The sequence below is a fragment of the Leptodactylus fuscus genome, chromosome 3 (assembly GCF_031893055.1).
Source record: "Leptodactylus fuscus isolate aLepFus1 chromosome 3, aLepFus1.hap2, whole genome shotgun sequence".
NCBI lineage: Eukaryota > Metazoa > Chordata > Amphibia > Anura > Leptodactylidae > Leptodactylus > Leptodactylus fuscus.
This window is the reverse complement of record NC_134267.1, coordinates 77174422-77190593: the sequence shown is the minus strand read 5'-3', so window position 1 is coordinate 77190593 and position 16172 is coordinate 77174422. Positions and strand designations below refer to the sequence as shown.

Here is a 16172-nt window from a genome sequence, read left to right as displayed (position 1 = left end):
CCCACAGTTTTTTTTCTGGGTACACACCGTGACAACCTGGATTATGCATATATAGCCTGAGAATTAGAAAGTATATCCCACTGTTTTTTTGTGGGTACACACCGTTACAACCTGGATGAAGCGTCTATAGCCTGAGAATTATAACGTATATCCCACTGTTTTTTTCTGGGTACACACCGTGACAACCTGGATGAAGCATCTATAGCCTGAGAATTCTAATGTATACCCCACTGATTTTTTGTGGGTACACACCGTTACAACCTGGATTAAGCGTATATAGTGTCTATGGGCTGAGAATTTCATTGTATACCCCTTAGTTGGGGGGAGGGGCGGGGAGGGTAAACACACTGTTGAAACCTGAATTAAGCGTATATAGAGTATATGGGCATACAATTTCAGTGTATCCCACTTAGTATAATCCCCACCGTGGAAAGCTGGGTTGTGCGGATACAGTCTGGCTTAATTGCTGTGAATCCCACTTTGGCGTTTGTGGGTAGACTCTGTGCCAAGCTTGTTTGAGCTTCTCTCTTTAGTGTAGCTCTTAAAAGAGCTGTTGTAGTTCTTCTTCTTTGCTATTCCTGCCTAGCAGAATCTAAAAGCTATCTAGCCCTCAGCAGATCTCTGACCCTAAGTGAAAGCCGAGAATGAATCGAAGATGGCCGCTGTTATTCTTATGAATCAGATGTCACATGTCCTCGGCAGCCAATGGCTATTTTCTATTTTTTTTTTCAATGCCCCCATTGTCGTAGTTCCTGTCCCACCTCCCCTGCACTGTTATTGGTGCAGAAAAAGCGCCAGGGAAGGTGGGAGGGGAATCAAATTTTAAGTGCGTTTGCCACGCGGTGTCCGATTCGAATCGAACATGGCGAACCGCGCGATATCCGATCAGACATGTACTCGATAGAACGCTGTTTGCTCATCTCTATTAATAAGCAAAACACTTCAGGGGCAGAGCGGGACATGCGGTAAGCCGTGCGGGACAGCAGTCTAAAATTCAGACTGTCCCGCAGGATGCAGGACAGTTGAGAGCTATGCTGATGATACTCATGTGGCGGTGCCCAGCTAGGAATATGTTCCCAGTTAAAAAATGGTGTCCATGTACTGTCTCCCCCCCCCCCCCCTTCTTTTTTTCTTTTTAGAGGTACACTGCTGACCCATAGAAACTCTTCAGCTACATATGTATTCCTGTTCCAAGGGTGCTTTCAAGGGGATTACAGGTAAAACCTTGCGGTTTGTGGAACTCAACCTGCAACCCCACCTCGAGGCCGCAACTCTAATGAGGCGACGTGAGGCAGCCGCCTCAGGGCGGCAGTTTGGGAGGAGGTGGCAGCCACGGGACTTTTTTTTTTTTTTTACCTAAACAGTATTAAAGTTAAAGGGCCTTTGATGATGTCATAAAAGGTCCTTTTGAAATCCAGCATCTATCCAGGGTCTGCATTAGGTGGGGGGGCTGCCATCCTCTGTTTGTAAAAGTTTCCCTGCACACATCAGCTTGCTGTGCCTCCCCTCCCCCTCAGCATCGGAGTGTGAGGGAAGAAGTCTTTTGCAATGTCACAGCTTACTCCACTGCCAGGCAGAGCTGCACAGGAGTTTCCTCCATGTCCTGTGCACCCAGCAATTCAGCCAAAGGTAAGTATATATTCTTAGGTAAAATATGTGTATATGTGTTTACATTATGTGTCTTGTATACTGTGTGAGTCCTGTATGTGTGTAGTTAGGTGTATGTTGTGTATGACTGTGTGTGAGTAGATGGGTATATGTTTAAGTATATACAACTATCTATCTATCCATCTACCTATCACCTATCTATCTACAGTGTTGGCCAAAAGTATTGGCACCCCTGCAATTCTGTCAGATAATACTCATTTTCTTCCAGAAAATGATTGCAAGCACAAACTCTTTGGTATTAATATCTTCATTTATTTTGCTTGCAATGAAAAAACACAAAAGAGAATGAAAAAAATCAAATCATTGACCATTTTACACAAAACTCCAAAAATGAGCCGGACAAAAGTATTGGCACCCTCAGCCTAATACTTGGTTGCACAACTTTTAGACAAAATAACTGCGAACAACCGCTTCCGGTAACCATCAATGACTGTCTTACAATACTCTGCTGGAATTTTAGACCATTCTTCTTTGGCAAACTGCTCCAGGTCCCTGAGATTTGAAGGGGGCCTTCTCCAAACTGCCATTTTGAGATCTCTCCACAGGTGTTCTATGGGATTCAGGTCTGGACTCATTGCTGGCCACTTTAGAAGTCTCCAGTGCTTTCTCTCAAACCATTTTCTAGTGCTTTTTGAAGTGTGTTTTGGGTCATTGTCCTGCTGGAAGACCCATGACCTCTGAGGGAGACCCAGCTTTCTCACACTGGGCCCTACATTATGCTGCAAAATTTGTTGGTAGTCTTCAGACTTCATAATGCCATGCACACGGTCAAACAGTCCAGTGCCAGCAAAGCAACCCCAAAACATCAGGGAACCTCCGCCATGTTTGACTGTAGGGACCGTGTTCTTTTCTTTGAAGGCCTTTTTTTTTTTTCCTTATCTGACCAGAGAACATTCTTTCAAAACGTTTTTGGCTTTCTCAGTTAAGTTTTGGCAAACACCAGCCTGGCTTTTTTATGTCTCTGGGTAAGAAGTGGGGTCTTCCTGGGTATCCTACTATACAGTACCTTTTCATTCAGACGCTGACGGATAGTACGGGTTGACACTGTTGTACCCTTGGATTGCCAGGCAACTTGAACTTGTTTGGATGTTAGTCGAGGTTCTTTATCCACCATCCGCACAATCCTGCGTTGAAATCTCTCGTCAATTTTTCAGGTCTTTGGAGATGGACTTGTAGCCTTAAGATTACTCATGCTTCCTCACAATTTTGCTTCTCAAGTCCTCAGACAGTTCTTTGGTCTTCTTTCTTTTCTCCATGATCAATGTGGTATACACAAGGACACAGGACAGAGGTCGAGTCAACTTTAATCCATTTCAACTGGCTGGAAGTGTAATTTAGTTATTGCCACCGCCTGTTAGGTGCCTCAGGTAAGTAACAGGTGCTGTTAATTACACAAATTAGAGAAGCATCACATGATTTTTCAAACAGTGCCAATACTTTTGTCCATCCACTTTTTTATGTTTGCTGTAGAATTATATCCAATTTGGCTTTTTGACAATTCTTTTTGTGGTTTTCTATTGAAGACTAATTAAAGGGATTCTACCATTAAAAATCTTTTTTCTATAGCTAACACGTCGGAATAGCCTTTAGAAAGGCTATTCGTCTTTTACCTTTAGATGGGATCTCCGCCGTGCCGTTCCTTAGTAATACCGTTTTTTTTTACCGGTATGTAAATTAGTTCTCTGGCAGCGATGGGGGCGGACCCCAGCGCTGAAAATGCGATGAGGGCGTCCCCACCGCTGCCTGAGAACAGGATCCTGCCCCGCCTCTATCTTCTGCTGGATCCTAATCCCCCCTTCAGTCCGGAGGGGGCGTCTTTCGATCGACCGCCTCAGGCAGCAGAGGGGTTAGGTTTACCACTGCCCTACCTGGAGGATGAAGTCATCTCATAGTCATATGTCTTATCCAGGTTGCCCTTGCTGCAAATCGAATAGCTGGTTTGTTTCTCTCTGTTCTTCTTAGTGGTACATAAGCACTATCTAGTGGCCAGATAATGGCACTACACACTGACCACAGCAGAAAAGTCAAAGAAAGGGAAAACAAAAAAAAGGCATGCATGCAGGAATTGCAATTTCTGTATTTCTTATACAGTCAGGATGGTGATAGCTAGTTCAGGAAAGTAAGAGTCGGATAATAATATGGAAAGCTTGTCATTCTTAGATTTGCAGATAATGAGAAAAGTGTAAATATACTGTTAATGATTTCCTATGTAAATGTCAGCACAGTGTTGTATGTTAAGATTATTGGGACATTATCATTCCTCACCACCTTTTTCCAGACCCCTTAAAGATAAATACATGAAGCCTTAATGTGGTTAAAGCTGGGTTGGCCAAAGCATAATTTAACAATATCAATAGAATCTTAGAGCGGGGCATGTAACTTCCGCCATGCTCTGACAACTGAAAAACAAGAAAAAAAACGAAAGAAAAAAGAAAAAGCACAAAAAAGGGGACCTCATGGGTAGGGTGGGAGGGAGTTCCTCTCGCCACGCTTAGGCAGAAGGTGGCAGGCTCCCCCCTCCGTACCCAAGTTTTAAAGTGCACACTCTACCCAAACTCCATGCTCCCCCATGCCCTCCCTGCTTGCAAAAAGACGCGTAAGCAACGAAGAGGAAGGGAGGGGGGATGAGGTGCACCATTCAAAACCCAAGGTGTCTGACAACGCCATATTTATAACACTACCTACCAATAGTCCCTGCCCTTCTCCCTAGGTGGTTCAAGGGCTACCAGAACATCTTTCTGAGGATTAATATCTTGAACAGCAGGGGTCTGTCCTCCAGTTTCCCATAATTTAGTGGCACCCAACAAGCTTTATTTGCTCTTGCTATTAAAATGCTTGCCATACATCTGAGGACTTCCCTGAAGATTGTGGGTCTCACTTATAAGGGCAGATTCTCCAAGCACGCACTCTACACAGACAACTTAATATTTATTAGAGATACAAATCCATCCTTTTTTTTGATTCTTTACCATAATTCATGACTATGGTCCATATTCAATATTATTAATTAATTGGGACAAATTGATAGTTTATATCATGGAAAGAGCCGGTCTAACTTGGTTTCTAGAGGGCTCTGCCTGCAAGTGGTTCTGACATTTAAATATCTGGGCATCATTATTGCTTCCTGAAGCATGCAAAGAAATTGTACAATCTTGAGTGTCCCCTTGCCTTCTAGTCAATGTGGCATAACCCACTGCTGGCAGAGTTATGTCAGTTGCCTGCTAGCGAGTTCTGGCCTTTCTTCGGTATCAGTCAGTTAGCAAACCTAATTGATGGCGACATGTGGTGCACTTTTGAGCTGCTACAAAATACAGTATATACATTGTATCCCATCATGCTTTTCTATCGTTACCTGCAATTGAGACATACTTACCTCTTCTTCTTGCAAAGTGCTGATGTGCCGCCCAACTGTACACCTCATCTATTGTCCTGCCCGGTACCCTGTCATCCCCAGGTTTAGGGGACTGATTGCAAGGGCGACTGGTGTGACTCCTATAGTTGTTCTGTCTTTGGCCAGAAGGTCCACACTCCCCAGGTATAGAATACTGGGGAAATTCCAGCTGAAGACAGAACAAACTGATGTCATGGTAAGTGGCTGTATACAGCATGAAGTGCTACTTCGCGACTACACTTCTTTCCCTAACACGCATTAATGCACAGATAGATCACTTGCCGTGAGTTGGGCAAGATGTGAAAAGTTATTTAGTATAACATGGCTCATACTAACTGGCATTCTGAAATTTCTCATGGTGACCCATGCTTTAAGATAAAGCTTGTGTACTCAGCAGGTCTCCTTTGAAACTTTCTGCCAAATTGTTTGAGTATTTTAAGAGACAGATCAGAAAACCACCATAGTAAATGCTACTATAATTGTCATGTAATTTACTACTTTGTAAAAGGGTATAAAACAAAATATCGCCAACCAAGCTCATTATTTCCAAATGATCTTTTTATATCATCCAAAAACAAAAACATTATTTCTATTATACAAATGTTTTAACATCAGGTAACTAAAGTGTAGTAACAGAACAGTTAAAAAAAAAAAAACCCTCTTGTTTTGATTTTTATTAATAATGAATATTCAGTAATAACAGTTACTTATGAAATACAACTACATTCTGCCCAAATATGTAGGCATTTTACTCCACATCATCTTCAGTCAGAGACTGAGCACTTCCAATCCTCTAAAAGACAAAAGAAAACATCATTAGTGTAGACACCTGCACAAAAATATGCTCACTAACCCCAAACAATATTTTAAAGATATGGTCCAACCCAAAATCAAACTTTCGTACTTGCCCACTACATAGGCCATCAATATGTGATCAGTAGGGTTTCAACATCCGGACACCATGTAGATCACCTTTTGTAGCAGCCCCTGAAATCCAGAAACTGCTAGTGGATGGATAGTGAATGCAGCACTGCTCCTACACAAGTAATAGGAGCGATGTTGTAGTGCTTTGCTGCATTTGCCATCTGTCCTCTAGCAGCTCCCTGCTCCTGAAGGCTTCTAGAACAGATCTCTGCAGGTCTGGATGTCAGACACTCATAGATCACATACTGTGGATAGATCATCAGTGTAAAAATTCGACTGAGCCAGACAACCCCTTTTAAATCACTGCAGGTGGAATTTATGAAATATTATATGATATTTTTCTGGTGTACAAAAAACCCTAAGTTTCACAGTGCAAACTTTTTTTTTTTTTTAACTGCTGTTCTGCTGTCCCCCAATACCTTTATAATGCTACACCAGCCTACAACTTGTCATACCAGCATGTTTATTAAGACTGTTATAAAAGCCAGTGTTAAAAGCTTCCCCTGCCATTAATATCCTGAATACCCAGAGAAGGATTTTGGAACAAAATATCTTACCTGGCTAATTGTAGGCAATTTGGTCAAAAGCATTTGAAAAACTTGTGGTGGGAGAGTCTGCTGCAAAACTTGAAGCAACTGTTGAGGTTGTCCACAAACGGCTATGGCATTTGTTAAGTGATCGACTCCCTTTTCAAAATCACCTAGGGACAGAATAATAATACATTTTTATTCATGTAGCACAACATATTTCACAGAATTTTACAAATGGTAGGGTTCCGTCATGTTCCCTTCCTTAATGGACTCATTCCCGTTCTTCTGGGTGTCAGATTACATCAAATATTTAAGCCTGAGAATTGCTGCTGATTTGAACTCTTCTCAAAGAACTAATCCATTCTGCAATGACAGATCGATTCTGATCAACAGCATTGGTCGAAGGGCCTCTACACCTGATTCTGGCACTCTGCCATCTATAAAATAAGTGTTCTATCTGTTTTTAGACGCACCCTATACGCATTTCATCTTGAGACTTGACCAGATTTAGATCTATACTGTTGTTATTTCTTCCTTAAAGTATTGAAGGGAATTGGACATACTTATATTAATAGATAGTATGAGACTGTTCTCCTTCAGAGGCTGCTGGACTGGTGTCATCATGGGTTGATCAAGCAATGGGGAGCATTAAAACAGTCGCCCATAGGCACTCCCCTTTACGCCCTCCCCTGGCTCGACTCGACTCCCCTCACCCAACAGCCCTACATTTGACAATAGTACCCACATTACCAATCCCTCTAAATCTATACTTCAAAAGCTAAAAACTGATGTACTCCTTCCCTTCTGTGTGTTTAAACAGGATTTACACCCACATATACCCTTTTATTTTGTACCCGGGATACTCCACTTACAAATTTTAGGAGTTCATGACTCTGTTGACACAAAGTGAGCACAACATATTGTGCTCTCTGAAATGGTGATTTATTTTATTTTTTTTTTTTTAATTTTCCCTTTGTACATTCATTTTTGGGAAGCACTCTTGGCCTCAATGATAATAACCCTTCTGTGAAGGGTGTAGTTTCCGAAATAAAATCACTTTTGAAGGGGGGAGGGGGTTCTCATTGTACCAGTATTTTAGAGGCTCTGCAAATGAGACATGGCACCCAAAAACTATTCAAGCAAAATCTGCCACGAAAAGCCAAATGTCGCTCTTCTCATTCTGAGCCCCACCATGTACCCATACAGCAATTGTGTGTTTTGAAAGCAGGGGTGCAGTTTTGAAAATAGGGGTGCAGTTTTGAAAATGGAGTGATTTATTGGGGGGGGGGGGGCTAATGCATAGGCTTTTACTATCCCCTTCAAAACTGAAGTGGTCTCTAACAAATGGATTTGGGAAGTTCTTACAAATTCAGAAAACGGCTGTTAGAATAAGCTTTATGATGTCCCTAATAAATTGAAGGACAATTAAAGAACAATGCCATTAAAAAGCAGAGATATGGTAGATGTACTTATTTGGGTGGTATGACTATCTGAAAAGCAAAGCATTTCACATTTTGAAAATAGTGAATTTTTCCAAATTTGACAGTTCCAAGTTTCTTTTTTTTTTTTTTTTTTTTTTATTATATTGTAAAAAAAAATATAGATCATGTTGGCGATAAATTATGAAGTACAATGTGTCACGGAAAAAAATTCTCAAAATCCCTAAGGTAAGTTAAAGCATCTCAAAGTTATTGCCACATAAAGTTTTGAAACATGGGGCAATGTCATTAAGTGGTTAAATGAATTTTTTTTAACCCTTTCCCTGCCGAGGACGTCAGCTCTACATCCTCCCAGGGTGGCACTTCAGTAGCGGAGGACGTAGCTAATACATCCTCCCTACTAATGCCAATATCTCCGGACTGCCTGAACATATCTTGATGCTTTAAAATTCTTTTTAAAGAGGAGAAACTCATGTTTAAAAAAAATGACAGCAAGGACTTCATGATAGAATTTATAGTTTTAGAGCAATTCACTGTTGAAAACGCTATTTGGCGTTGAGATCCAACTGCAGATCTCAATTCCCGACTGCATTTCAACAGTGAATCGCTCCAAAACTTTAAGCTCTATCATCAAGTGCTTGGTATAATTTTAAAGATGTGATTCTCCTCTTTAAAATGTCGTAATGCAACCCAGAGATATAGGGCTTTAAAGTGTCTTCCCCCCCCCACACTCCTCCCCCCCATGAACATGAGTTTTAGGTGCAAATATGTGTTTTAGCGCATTTTTTCAACAAAAATTTATTGTGTTTGTCATAAGATTGCATGAAGGTGGATGTGGCTATCGATGACCCATTAAGACATTTGTAAACTTCAGGTTGTCTTTCAAAAAAATATATAGGGTTTAGGGGTTCACTTACTTTTTATGGTGTGTAATCCCTACATTTTATAGGATGATACTTTTGTAACATTTTCAGCTTCAAAGCAGATTTTTGTTCCTTCTGGTTGTGGTGATTTTCTGAAGACTTGTGCATGTGGGTGTAGGCCATAGTGATATGAATTAACTCTGCACATGTTGAACTCTTATTTTTAGGAGGTTTGGTGCATATAATTATTTGTTTGGTTTCCGCTTTTAGCAGCTAATATATACATTTATTTGAATTTTTTCATAAAACATTCACTTTAAATCAAAATGGCATGAAGGTGCCTGTTCGTATACAGTACCAAATGGCATTCTGACAATGCTGCAGGTGTCTACTTTAAAGGGGCTCTATCAGCAAAATCATGCTGATCGAGCCCCACATATGCGTGAATAGCCTTTAAAAAGGCCATTCAGGCACCGCTAAAGTTATATTAAACTACCCCCCAGTTTTAAAATAAAACCCTAAAACAGAATATGATCAACTTACCCATCATGCACGGTGGGCGGGCATTCAGGGTCTGCCGTCTTCTTCAGCCACGCCTCCTCTTCCAGCGATGTCCTTGGGTCCCGTCTAACTTGCAAACTGACATTGATAAAAAATGGTGTGGGCGCATGCACAGTAGCAGTAGTAGAAGCAGCATGCTACTGCGCCTGCACCCGCGCCATTTTTTAACAATGTCAGTTAGCTAGTTAGATGGGACCCGAGGACATCGCTGGAAGAGGAGGTGTGGCTGAAGAAGACGGCAGACCCTGAATGCCCGCCCACCGTGCATGATGGGTAAGTTGATCATATTCTGTTTTAGGGTTTTATTTTAAAACTGGGGGTAGTTTAATATAACTTTAGCGGTACCTGAATGGCCTTTTTTAAAGGCTATTCACGCATATTTGGGGCTCCATCAGCATAATTTTGCTGATAGAGCCCCGTTAAGAAAATATATAGGTATGGGGGGGGGGGGGGGTTGGATGCTTTTTTAATGTTACAATTTAGGTTTGATTTGTCCATCTCAAAACTATGAAAATTGCTCTTTGCTCTGGAGGTGCAAAATTTCCAGAGACTCTTGGCAGTGAAAGGGTTAAATAAGATACACCACCCCCCCCTCAAAAAAAAAAAAAAAAGTGTGTGTAATAACTTGAGGAAATGCTTCTCTCTCCTGTATGGTGCATTCAATGCTGTTAATTTCATCATAAATATGTTCCGACGACAGGTGGGCTTTTTGCTCCAAGCATAGGAGCGATATGCAACAGCATAATTGTGAAGCACTAACTATTGAAGGATGCCATACATTGGAGGTGACTCCATATCTGATGGGAATGTGATGTCCTTCGGCCGTTCTGGGACGAGGTCTTCTCCTTGTATTCCAGGGTGTGTGGGCGCTCCGTTGCTGCCTCACCTCAGTTAGCACTCCTGTCGGTCATCCCTGGTAAGCTGACCTTCTGGGGTATTTTCTCTCAGCCGCCAGGGCTGTCATTCCGAGACATTGGCGCAGCTCTACTCCGCCTTCCATGCTCGAATTCCTTCAGGAGTTTCTCCTTATTCGGAGGATGGAAGCCCTAGTTGCGGAGGACTCTCCCGACCCCTCCAGGTTTGAGCGCCTCTGGCGGCCCTGGGTTCTGTTCCAGGAGTCTTCAAACTTTTCCCTCTTCTTTCTCCTAAGCTGGGGCTCGGGTGCCCCTCATTTCGTTCTCTTTTTTTTCCACCCCCTTCTCTGGGTCTTCCCTCCATTGCCCTCTGTTCAGTCTTGTCCTCCATGTCCATTTTCATTGTCTGGTCTCCTTGTTTGTCCTCCATGTTCTTTTTGGTTGCCTCCCCTCCTCCCTTTCCGTGACAATTTCTTTGGGTCGGCCTTCTCTGACCTGATCTCCTTCCCATCTTCGCTTCGGCGATGTGTTTATGCTATATCGATATACTGGCTGTGGACTGCCCCCTTGCCAGCTTCTATTTTATATGGCCAGTGTACCTTGTTCACAGACTGTTTGGTTGTTACGTTATCGAAAAATTTTAATAAACTTGATTATACATAAGTTGGAGGCCTTTTAAACCAACTCCTCCCCAGTTTGTAATAGATAAAAAAAAAGAAAAGAAACAAAACACACCACAAAACACAACAACAACTACCTTGTGCAAGTAACTCCTCCCCAAGCTGAATTTCTTCAAGGAAAAACTTCTGAACAGCCTCTGCATCTTTAAGGTCAGGCAGCTATAAAAGTAAATATTGAGAGCTTTACGCCAACAGACAGACACTTCAGACAATATACAAATTTTCACTCTATCAATTGAATGGACTAAACAAATGATCTTGTATAACCTTCCAATTTTATCTTTTTGCACTTACATGGAATTATTAAATCAGAACTAGCTACAGCTAGAAAGTTTGGGCTAGAGCATAGATCAAATAATATCAGAATTAATATTAGACAATTTTAATTGCTAGATCTAAATGCTGTACAGCCTCCAGTGAACCCCTAAGGCTCAAAAAATTGCACTTAATAGCACTCCTTTTAACAGTTAGGTAATAAGTATGCCATTTTGGGAGGGTTTTTTGTTGTTTTTATTTTATTTTTTTCTTAGGGGTGTCTATAGGAATGAGAAGAGGGGCAGTTGCATACACATAACCCACTTATCAACTCCAAGAATTGAACGTTTACCATGTGCAGTCGGCTCTGCCATTTTCTTGTGGCCACATGCACAGTACGCTCGTGTAAGTGGCCACATGAAAATGGCCACAGACATGCGCAGTCGGCTCTGCCCCATGCCTGGGGTTTAGATCCTGAAGACACCAGCGCCGAAAGAAGACATTGCAGAGGACGTGGCATAGAGGCGTGCCAGTAGATAGAGGCGGCACCGGACCGTTTTTAAGCAGTACAGGGGATGCCCACAGTGCTGCAAGAAAACTCATTAACATAAAGAAAACCAGGAATATTTACTGAATTCTCCACGGCACAGAGAAGAATTCTATCAGGAGTACTATCAGGAGTGGAGGGGGTGTTCCTCCCCGCTCACACAGTACAGCGCGATAGGCGCTGCTGTGGAGAAGGACGTTCCTGACTGACTGTCAGAAACGCCCTTCTGACTGTAAAGCGCTACGGTACCGGGACCAATAGCGCTTTACCTGGGTCACAGATCGGGAAAGCTGACAGTGTGCTAAATTCAGCGCACTGTCGGCTTTCCAGCAGTATATAGAACTGCCTGTGCCCAATCTGATGAAAGGTCCTCTTTAAGGCTTATACAGTTATAGAACAGACTACCTAGCAAACCCCTGCACATACAGTCCTATGAAAAAGTTTGGGCACCCCTATTAATCTTAATCATTTTTAGTTCTAAATATTTTGGTGTTTGCAACAGCCATTTCAGTTTGATATATCTAATAACTGATGGACACAGTAATATTTCAGGATTGAAATGAGGTTTATTGTACTAACAGAAAATGTGCAATATGCATTAAACCAAAATTTGACCGGTGCAAAAATATGGGCACCTCAACAGAAAAGTGACATTAATATTTAGTACATCCTCCTTTTGCAAAGATAACAGCCTCTAGTCGCTTCCTGTAGCTTTTAATCAGTTCCTGGATCCTGGATGAAGGTATTTTGGACCATTTCTTTCTACAAAACAATTCAAGTTCAGTTAAGTTTGATGGTCGCCGAACATGGACAGCCCGCTCTCAAATGATCTGAAAACAAAGATTGTTCAACATAGTTGTTCAGGGGAAGGATACAAAACGTTGTCTCAGAGATTTAACCTGTCAGTTTCCACTGTGAGGAACATGGGAAGGAAATGGAAGACCACAGGGACAGTTCTTGTTAAGCCCAGAAGTGGCAGGCCAAGAAAAATATCAGAAAGGCAGAGAAGAAGAATGGTGAGAACAGTCAAGGACAATCCACAGACCACCTCCAAAGAGCTTCAGCATCATCTTGCTGCAGATGGTGTCACTGTGCATCAGTCAGCAATACAGCGCACTTTGCACAAGGAGAAGCTGTCAGGGAGAGTGATGAGAAAGAAGCCGTTTCTGCACGTACGCCACAAATAGAGTTGCCTGAGGTATGCAAAAGCACATTTGGAGAAGCCAACTTCATTTTGGAAACAAAGATTGAGTTGTTTGGTTATAAAAAAAAGGCGTTATGCATGGCGTCCAAAAAGAAACAGCAATCCAAGAAAAACACATGCTACCCACTGTAAAATTTGGTGGAGGTTCCATCATGCTTTGGGGCTGTGTGGCCAATGCCGGCATCGGGAATCTTGTTAAAGTTGAGGGTCGCATGGATTCCACTCAGTATCAGCAGATTCTTGAGAATAATGTTCAAGAATCAGTGACTAAGTTGAAGTTACGCCGGGGATGGATATTTCAGCAAGACAATGATCCAAAACACCGCTCCAAATCCTCAGGCATTCATGCAGAGGAACAATTACAATGTTCTGGAATGGCCATCCCAGTCCCCAGACCTGAATATCATTGAACATCTGTGGGATGATTTGAAGCGGGCTGTCCATGCTCGGCGACCATCTAACTTAACTGAACTTGAATTGTTTGTCCAAAATACCTTTATCCAGGAACTGATTAAAATCTACAGGAAGCGACTAGAGGCTGTTATCTTTGCAAAAGGAGGATCTACTAAATATTAATGTCACTTTTCTGTTGAGGTGCCCATACTTTTGCACCGGTCAAATTTTGGTTTCATGCATATTGCACATTTTCTGTTAGTACAATAAACCTCATTTCAATCCTGAAATATTACTGTGTCCATCAGTTATTAGATATATCAAACTGAAATGGCTGTTGCAAATACCAAAATATTTAGAACTAAAAATGATTAAGAGTAATAGGGGTGCCCAAACTTTTTCATAGGACTGTATTTTAACTTTTCATCAAAACTCGGGAACCCTTTTAACATTTCTATTTTTATTTTTTTAAGTATTGTTGGGATCCCCCCTACTTTTTTGTTTTGAATATTTTTTTTTTATATTGCTGGTCCCATCCACTCCACTACTCAATAAACTTAAAGGGGTTATCCCATGAAAAGTATTCATCTCTTACCATTGGATTGATAGTAAATATCTGATCAGTGGGGATCTCGGCAGTCTGTCCACACCAATCCTGAACACATAGGGGTTTGAGATAAATACGGGTTCCAACTTTGAGACCCACATCTATCTCAAGTGCAGGGACCATAGACTCCCAATTCACAGCCACAAAGAATGGCGAAATGGGAATCCATTCAAATCTATGAGAGTGTCAAAAATATCCAAGGCTATCTGCTTTGCTGCATTTGCAACCACCATAGACTTGAATGGAGATGTCGGCATACCCCTTGAAAAATTGAGGAGTCCCCACATATTGCCAGTACAGAAGTATTCAATTCTTCTTTACTTCTTTCAGGAGTTTGTAGAAGCAGGTTTGCTGCCATTCCATAAAAAGCATACTGAAGTTCAAACAAAAACAAACTCTTACCCTTGACTGACCAGCTCTCTCTTTAGCAATTTTCTGTTTTCTTCTTCCTACAAAATAAATAAATCAGTACATGGAACAAATACAAATAATAATATAACTAATAGATCGAAACGATGGCTACGGTCACGGTTTCCATTTGGAGACTCCGCCCCAGTGTCCACCATTAAATCAACAGATGAAAAAGAACTGCACAAACAATGTTTGTTTTTATCTCCCATTTTAATTTAAAAACCACAGACTCCTGACAGACCCCAGGGGTCAACCCACAATAAGATAAAAGTTCACCTTAAAACTAAAGCTTCACTACCACTTGTATCCAGGTCAAGATCCTGAATATGGCCATAGCGGATATTCACATTCAGTGTACATTTATGAAACACCTTTTTCTGTCATATTGCAGTTTTACAAGTAGGATCAATCACTAACAGTCTCTTTACAGTATTTTCACACAGGCTGAACAGAAGGGGGCAACAAGGGGAAAACAACAATTCTATACATTTGCAATACACAGGAGTTTTTTTGTTTTTTTTTCTAACAGACGGCCAGCTTTGCAGCACTAGTCCTAGCTTTTAATACAACCAAAGAAAACCTCTGCAAGGAGTCTGTATTTTCTCCCAGTGTTTGAGTGCATTTCCTCCAGTATCATTGACATGGGGAATGTAGATTGTGAGCCCTCTATGGGACAGTGATTGACAATGTCTGGGAAAACGCTACAGAATACACTGGCAAAACAAATCAATATCTTTCTTGAAGCTTTCAGCTGTTACTGCTGCGACCAGCTACTGAGGCAGGCTAAAATAGAAGCGGAGAGAGAGCCATGCATGAGAAACTGTGCTCAAGTGACCACAGGTAAGACCTTCACCTATCAGACATGTATCATATGGATATAAGGAGTGTCTGGGACAAGGGCAAACAAAGAGGGAGGAGCAGAATATTGTAATTGGGGTGGGGGAGGCATATCACAGGGAGTTTCACCCAAGAATTCCCACATAATATATCCCCAGGTCCCCCACAGTGGGCAGTGAGTACAATTCTCAGTATTTACAGCTTTTTGGACTCTCCATTTTTCTCTGGTCCTGGTGCCTACATCAGAGTGACACTGCTGCAAAGAAAGGGTGGGAGTCTTATGAGCAATAAATACTGAGACTTATACTCCTAACCCTCATTGGGTACTACCAAGGAAAGCTCTTATCTGGTCAGCATCAACAAGGGAGAAGCGTTAATCATGAAGCCACCATCCTGTCTGTGAAGAACATACCCCTTTAACGGAGTCATTCTGCAGTTTCTTGAAAAGCAGCTGCATGGAGGCTCCATTGTGCACAACTACATATCAGATCACACAACAACCAGAAGGATTTACAGTCTCTATTCATAAACCAGTCCCTCATCTTGTACTGATCTGTATTACAGCGCAGACTGAACACTACATGCTGTGTAGTACGACTCCCAGACAACACTTACTCTCCCGCAGTCGGTTCTTGAAATTGGGATCGCTTCTTCTTTTTCTGTCGAAATAAATGCAGTACCCTAGAAAGAGCGCCCCGCACACCCCTGCCGCTATGGCGCTGGTCTTCCCCACTACCACCATCTCCTTGTCTTCAGCGGCAAATATCACACAAGACGAGCAACTGCTTCTCCACCACCACTCTCCTTCCGCACCCTTGAAGTGAAAAGACTGACTCTCAGAGATGACGTCATTAACTAGCGGCAGGCAGACAAGCATGCGGTGGTAGTCCTTGTCGCATTATTATTTTTTTTTCTAAAGCTTTATTGTACACAACCGATACATGACGGGTCTATTGACGATGTGAATGAAGAAAACGTTTTATAATGGCGTCCAGCTTAAGAGGCTTG

The 16172-nt window shown here is 41.9% G+C and overlaps 1 protein-coding gene across 1 annotated transcript; it reads right to left on the bottom strand.

Moving 5' to 3' along the window:
* Positions 1-5653: 5653 nt before the first annotated feature.
* TOMM20 (translocase of outer mitochondrial membrane 20) lies at positions 5654-16023 on the bottom strand. Its single transcript, XM_075266608.1, has 5 exons — positions 15780-16023; positions 14319-14365; positions 10988-11069; positions 6541-6683; positions 5654-5852 (listed from the first exon to the last, which is right to left on the bottom strand). The coding sequence occupies exons 1-5, from the start codon at positions 15904-15906 to the stop codon at positions 5808-5810; spliced, it is 444 nt and encodes a 147-aa protein (XP_075122709.1). The 5' UTR covers positions 15907-16023; the 3' UTR covers positions 5654-5807.
* Between the last annotated feature and the right edge of the window lie 149 nt (positions 16024-16172).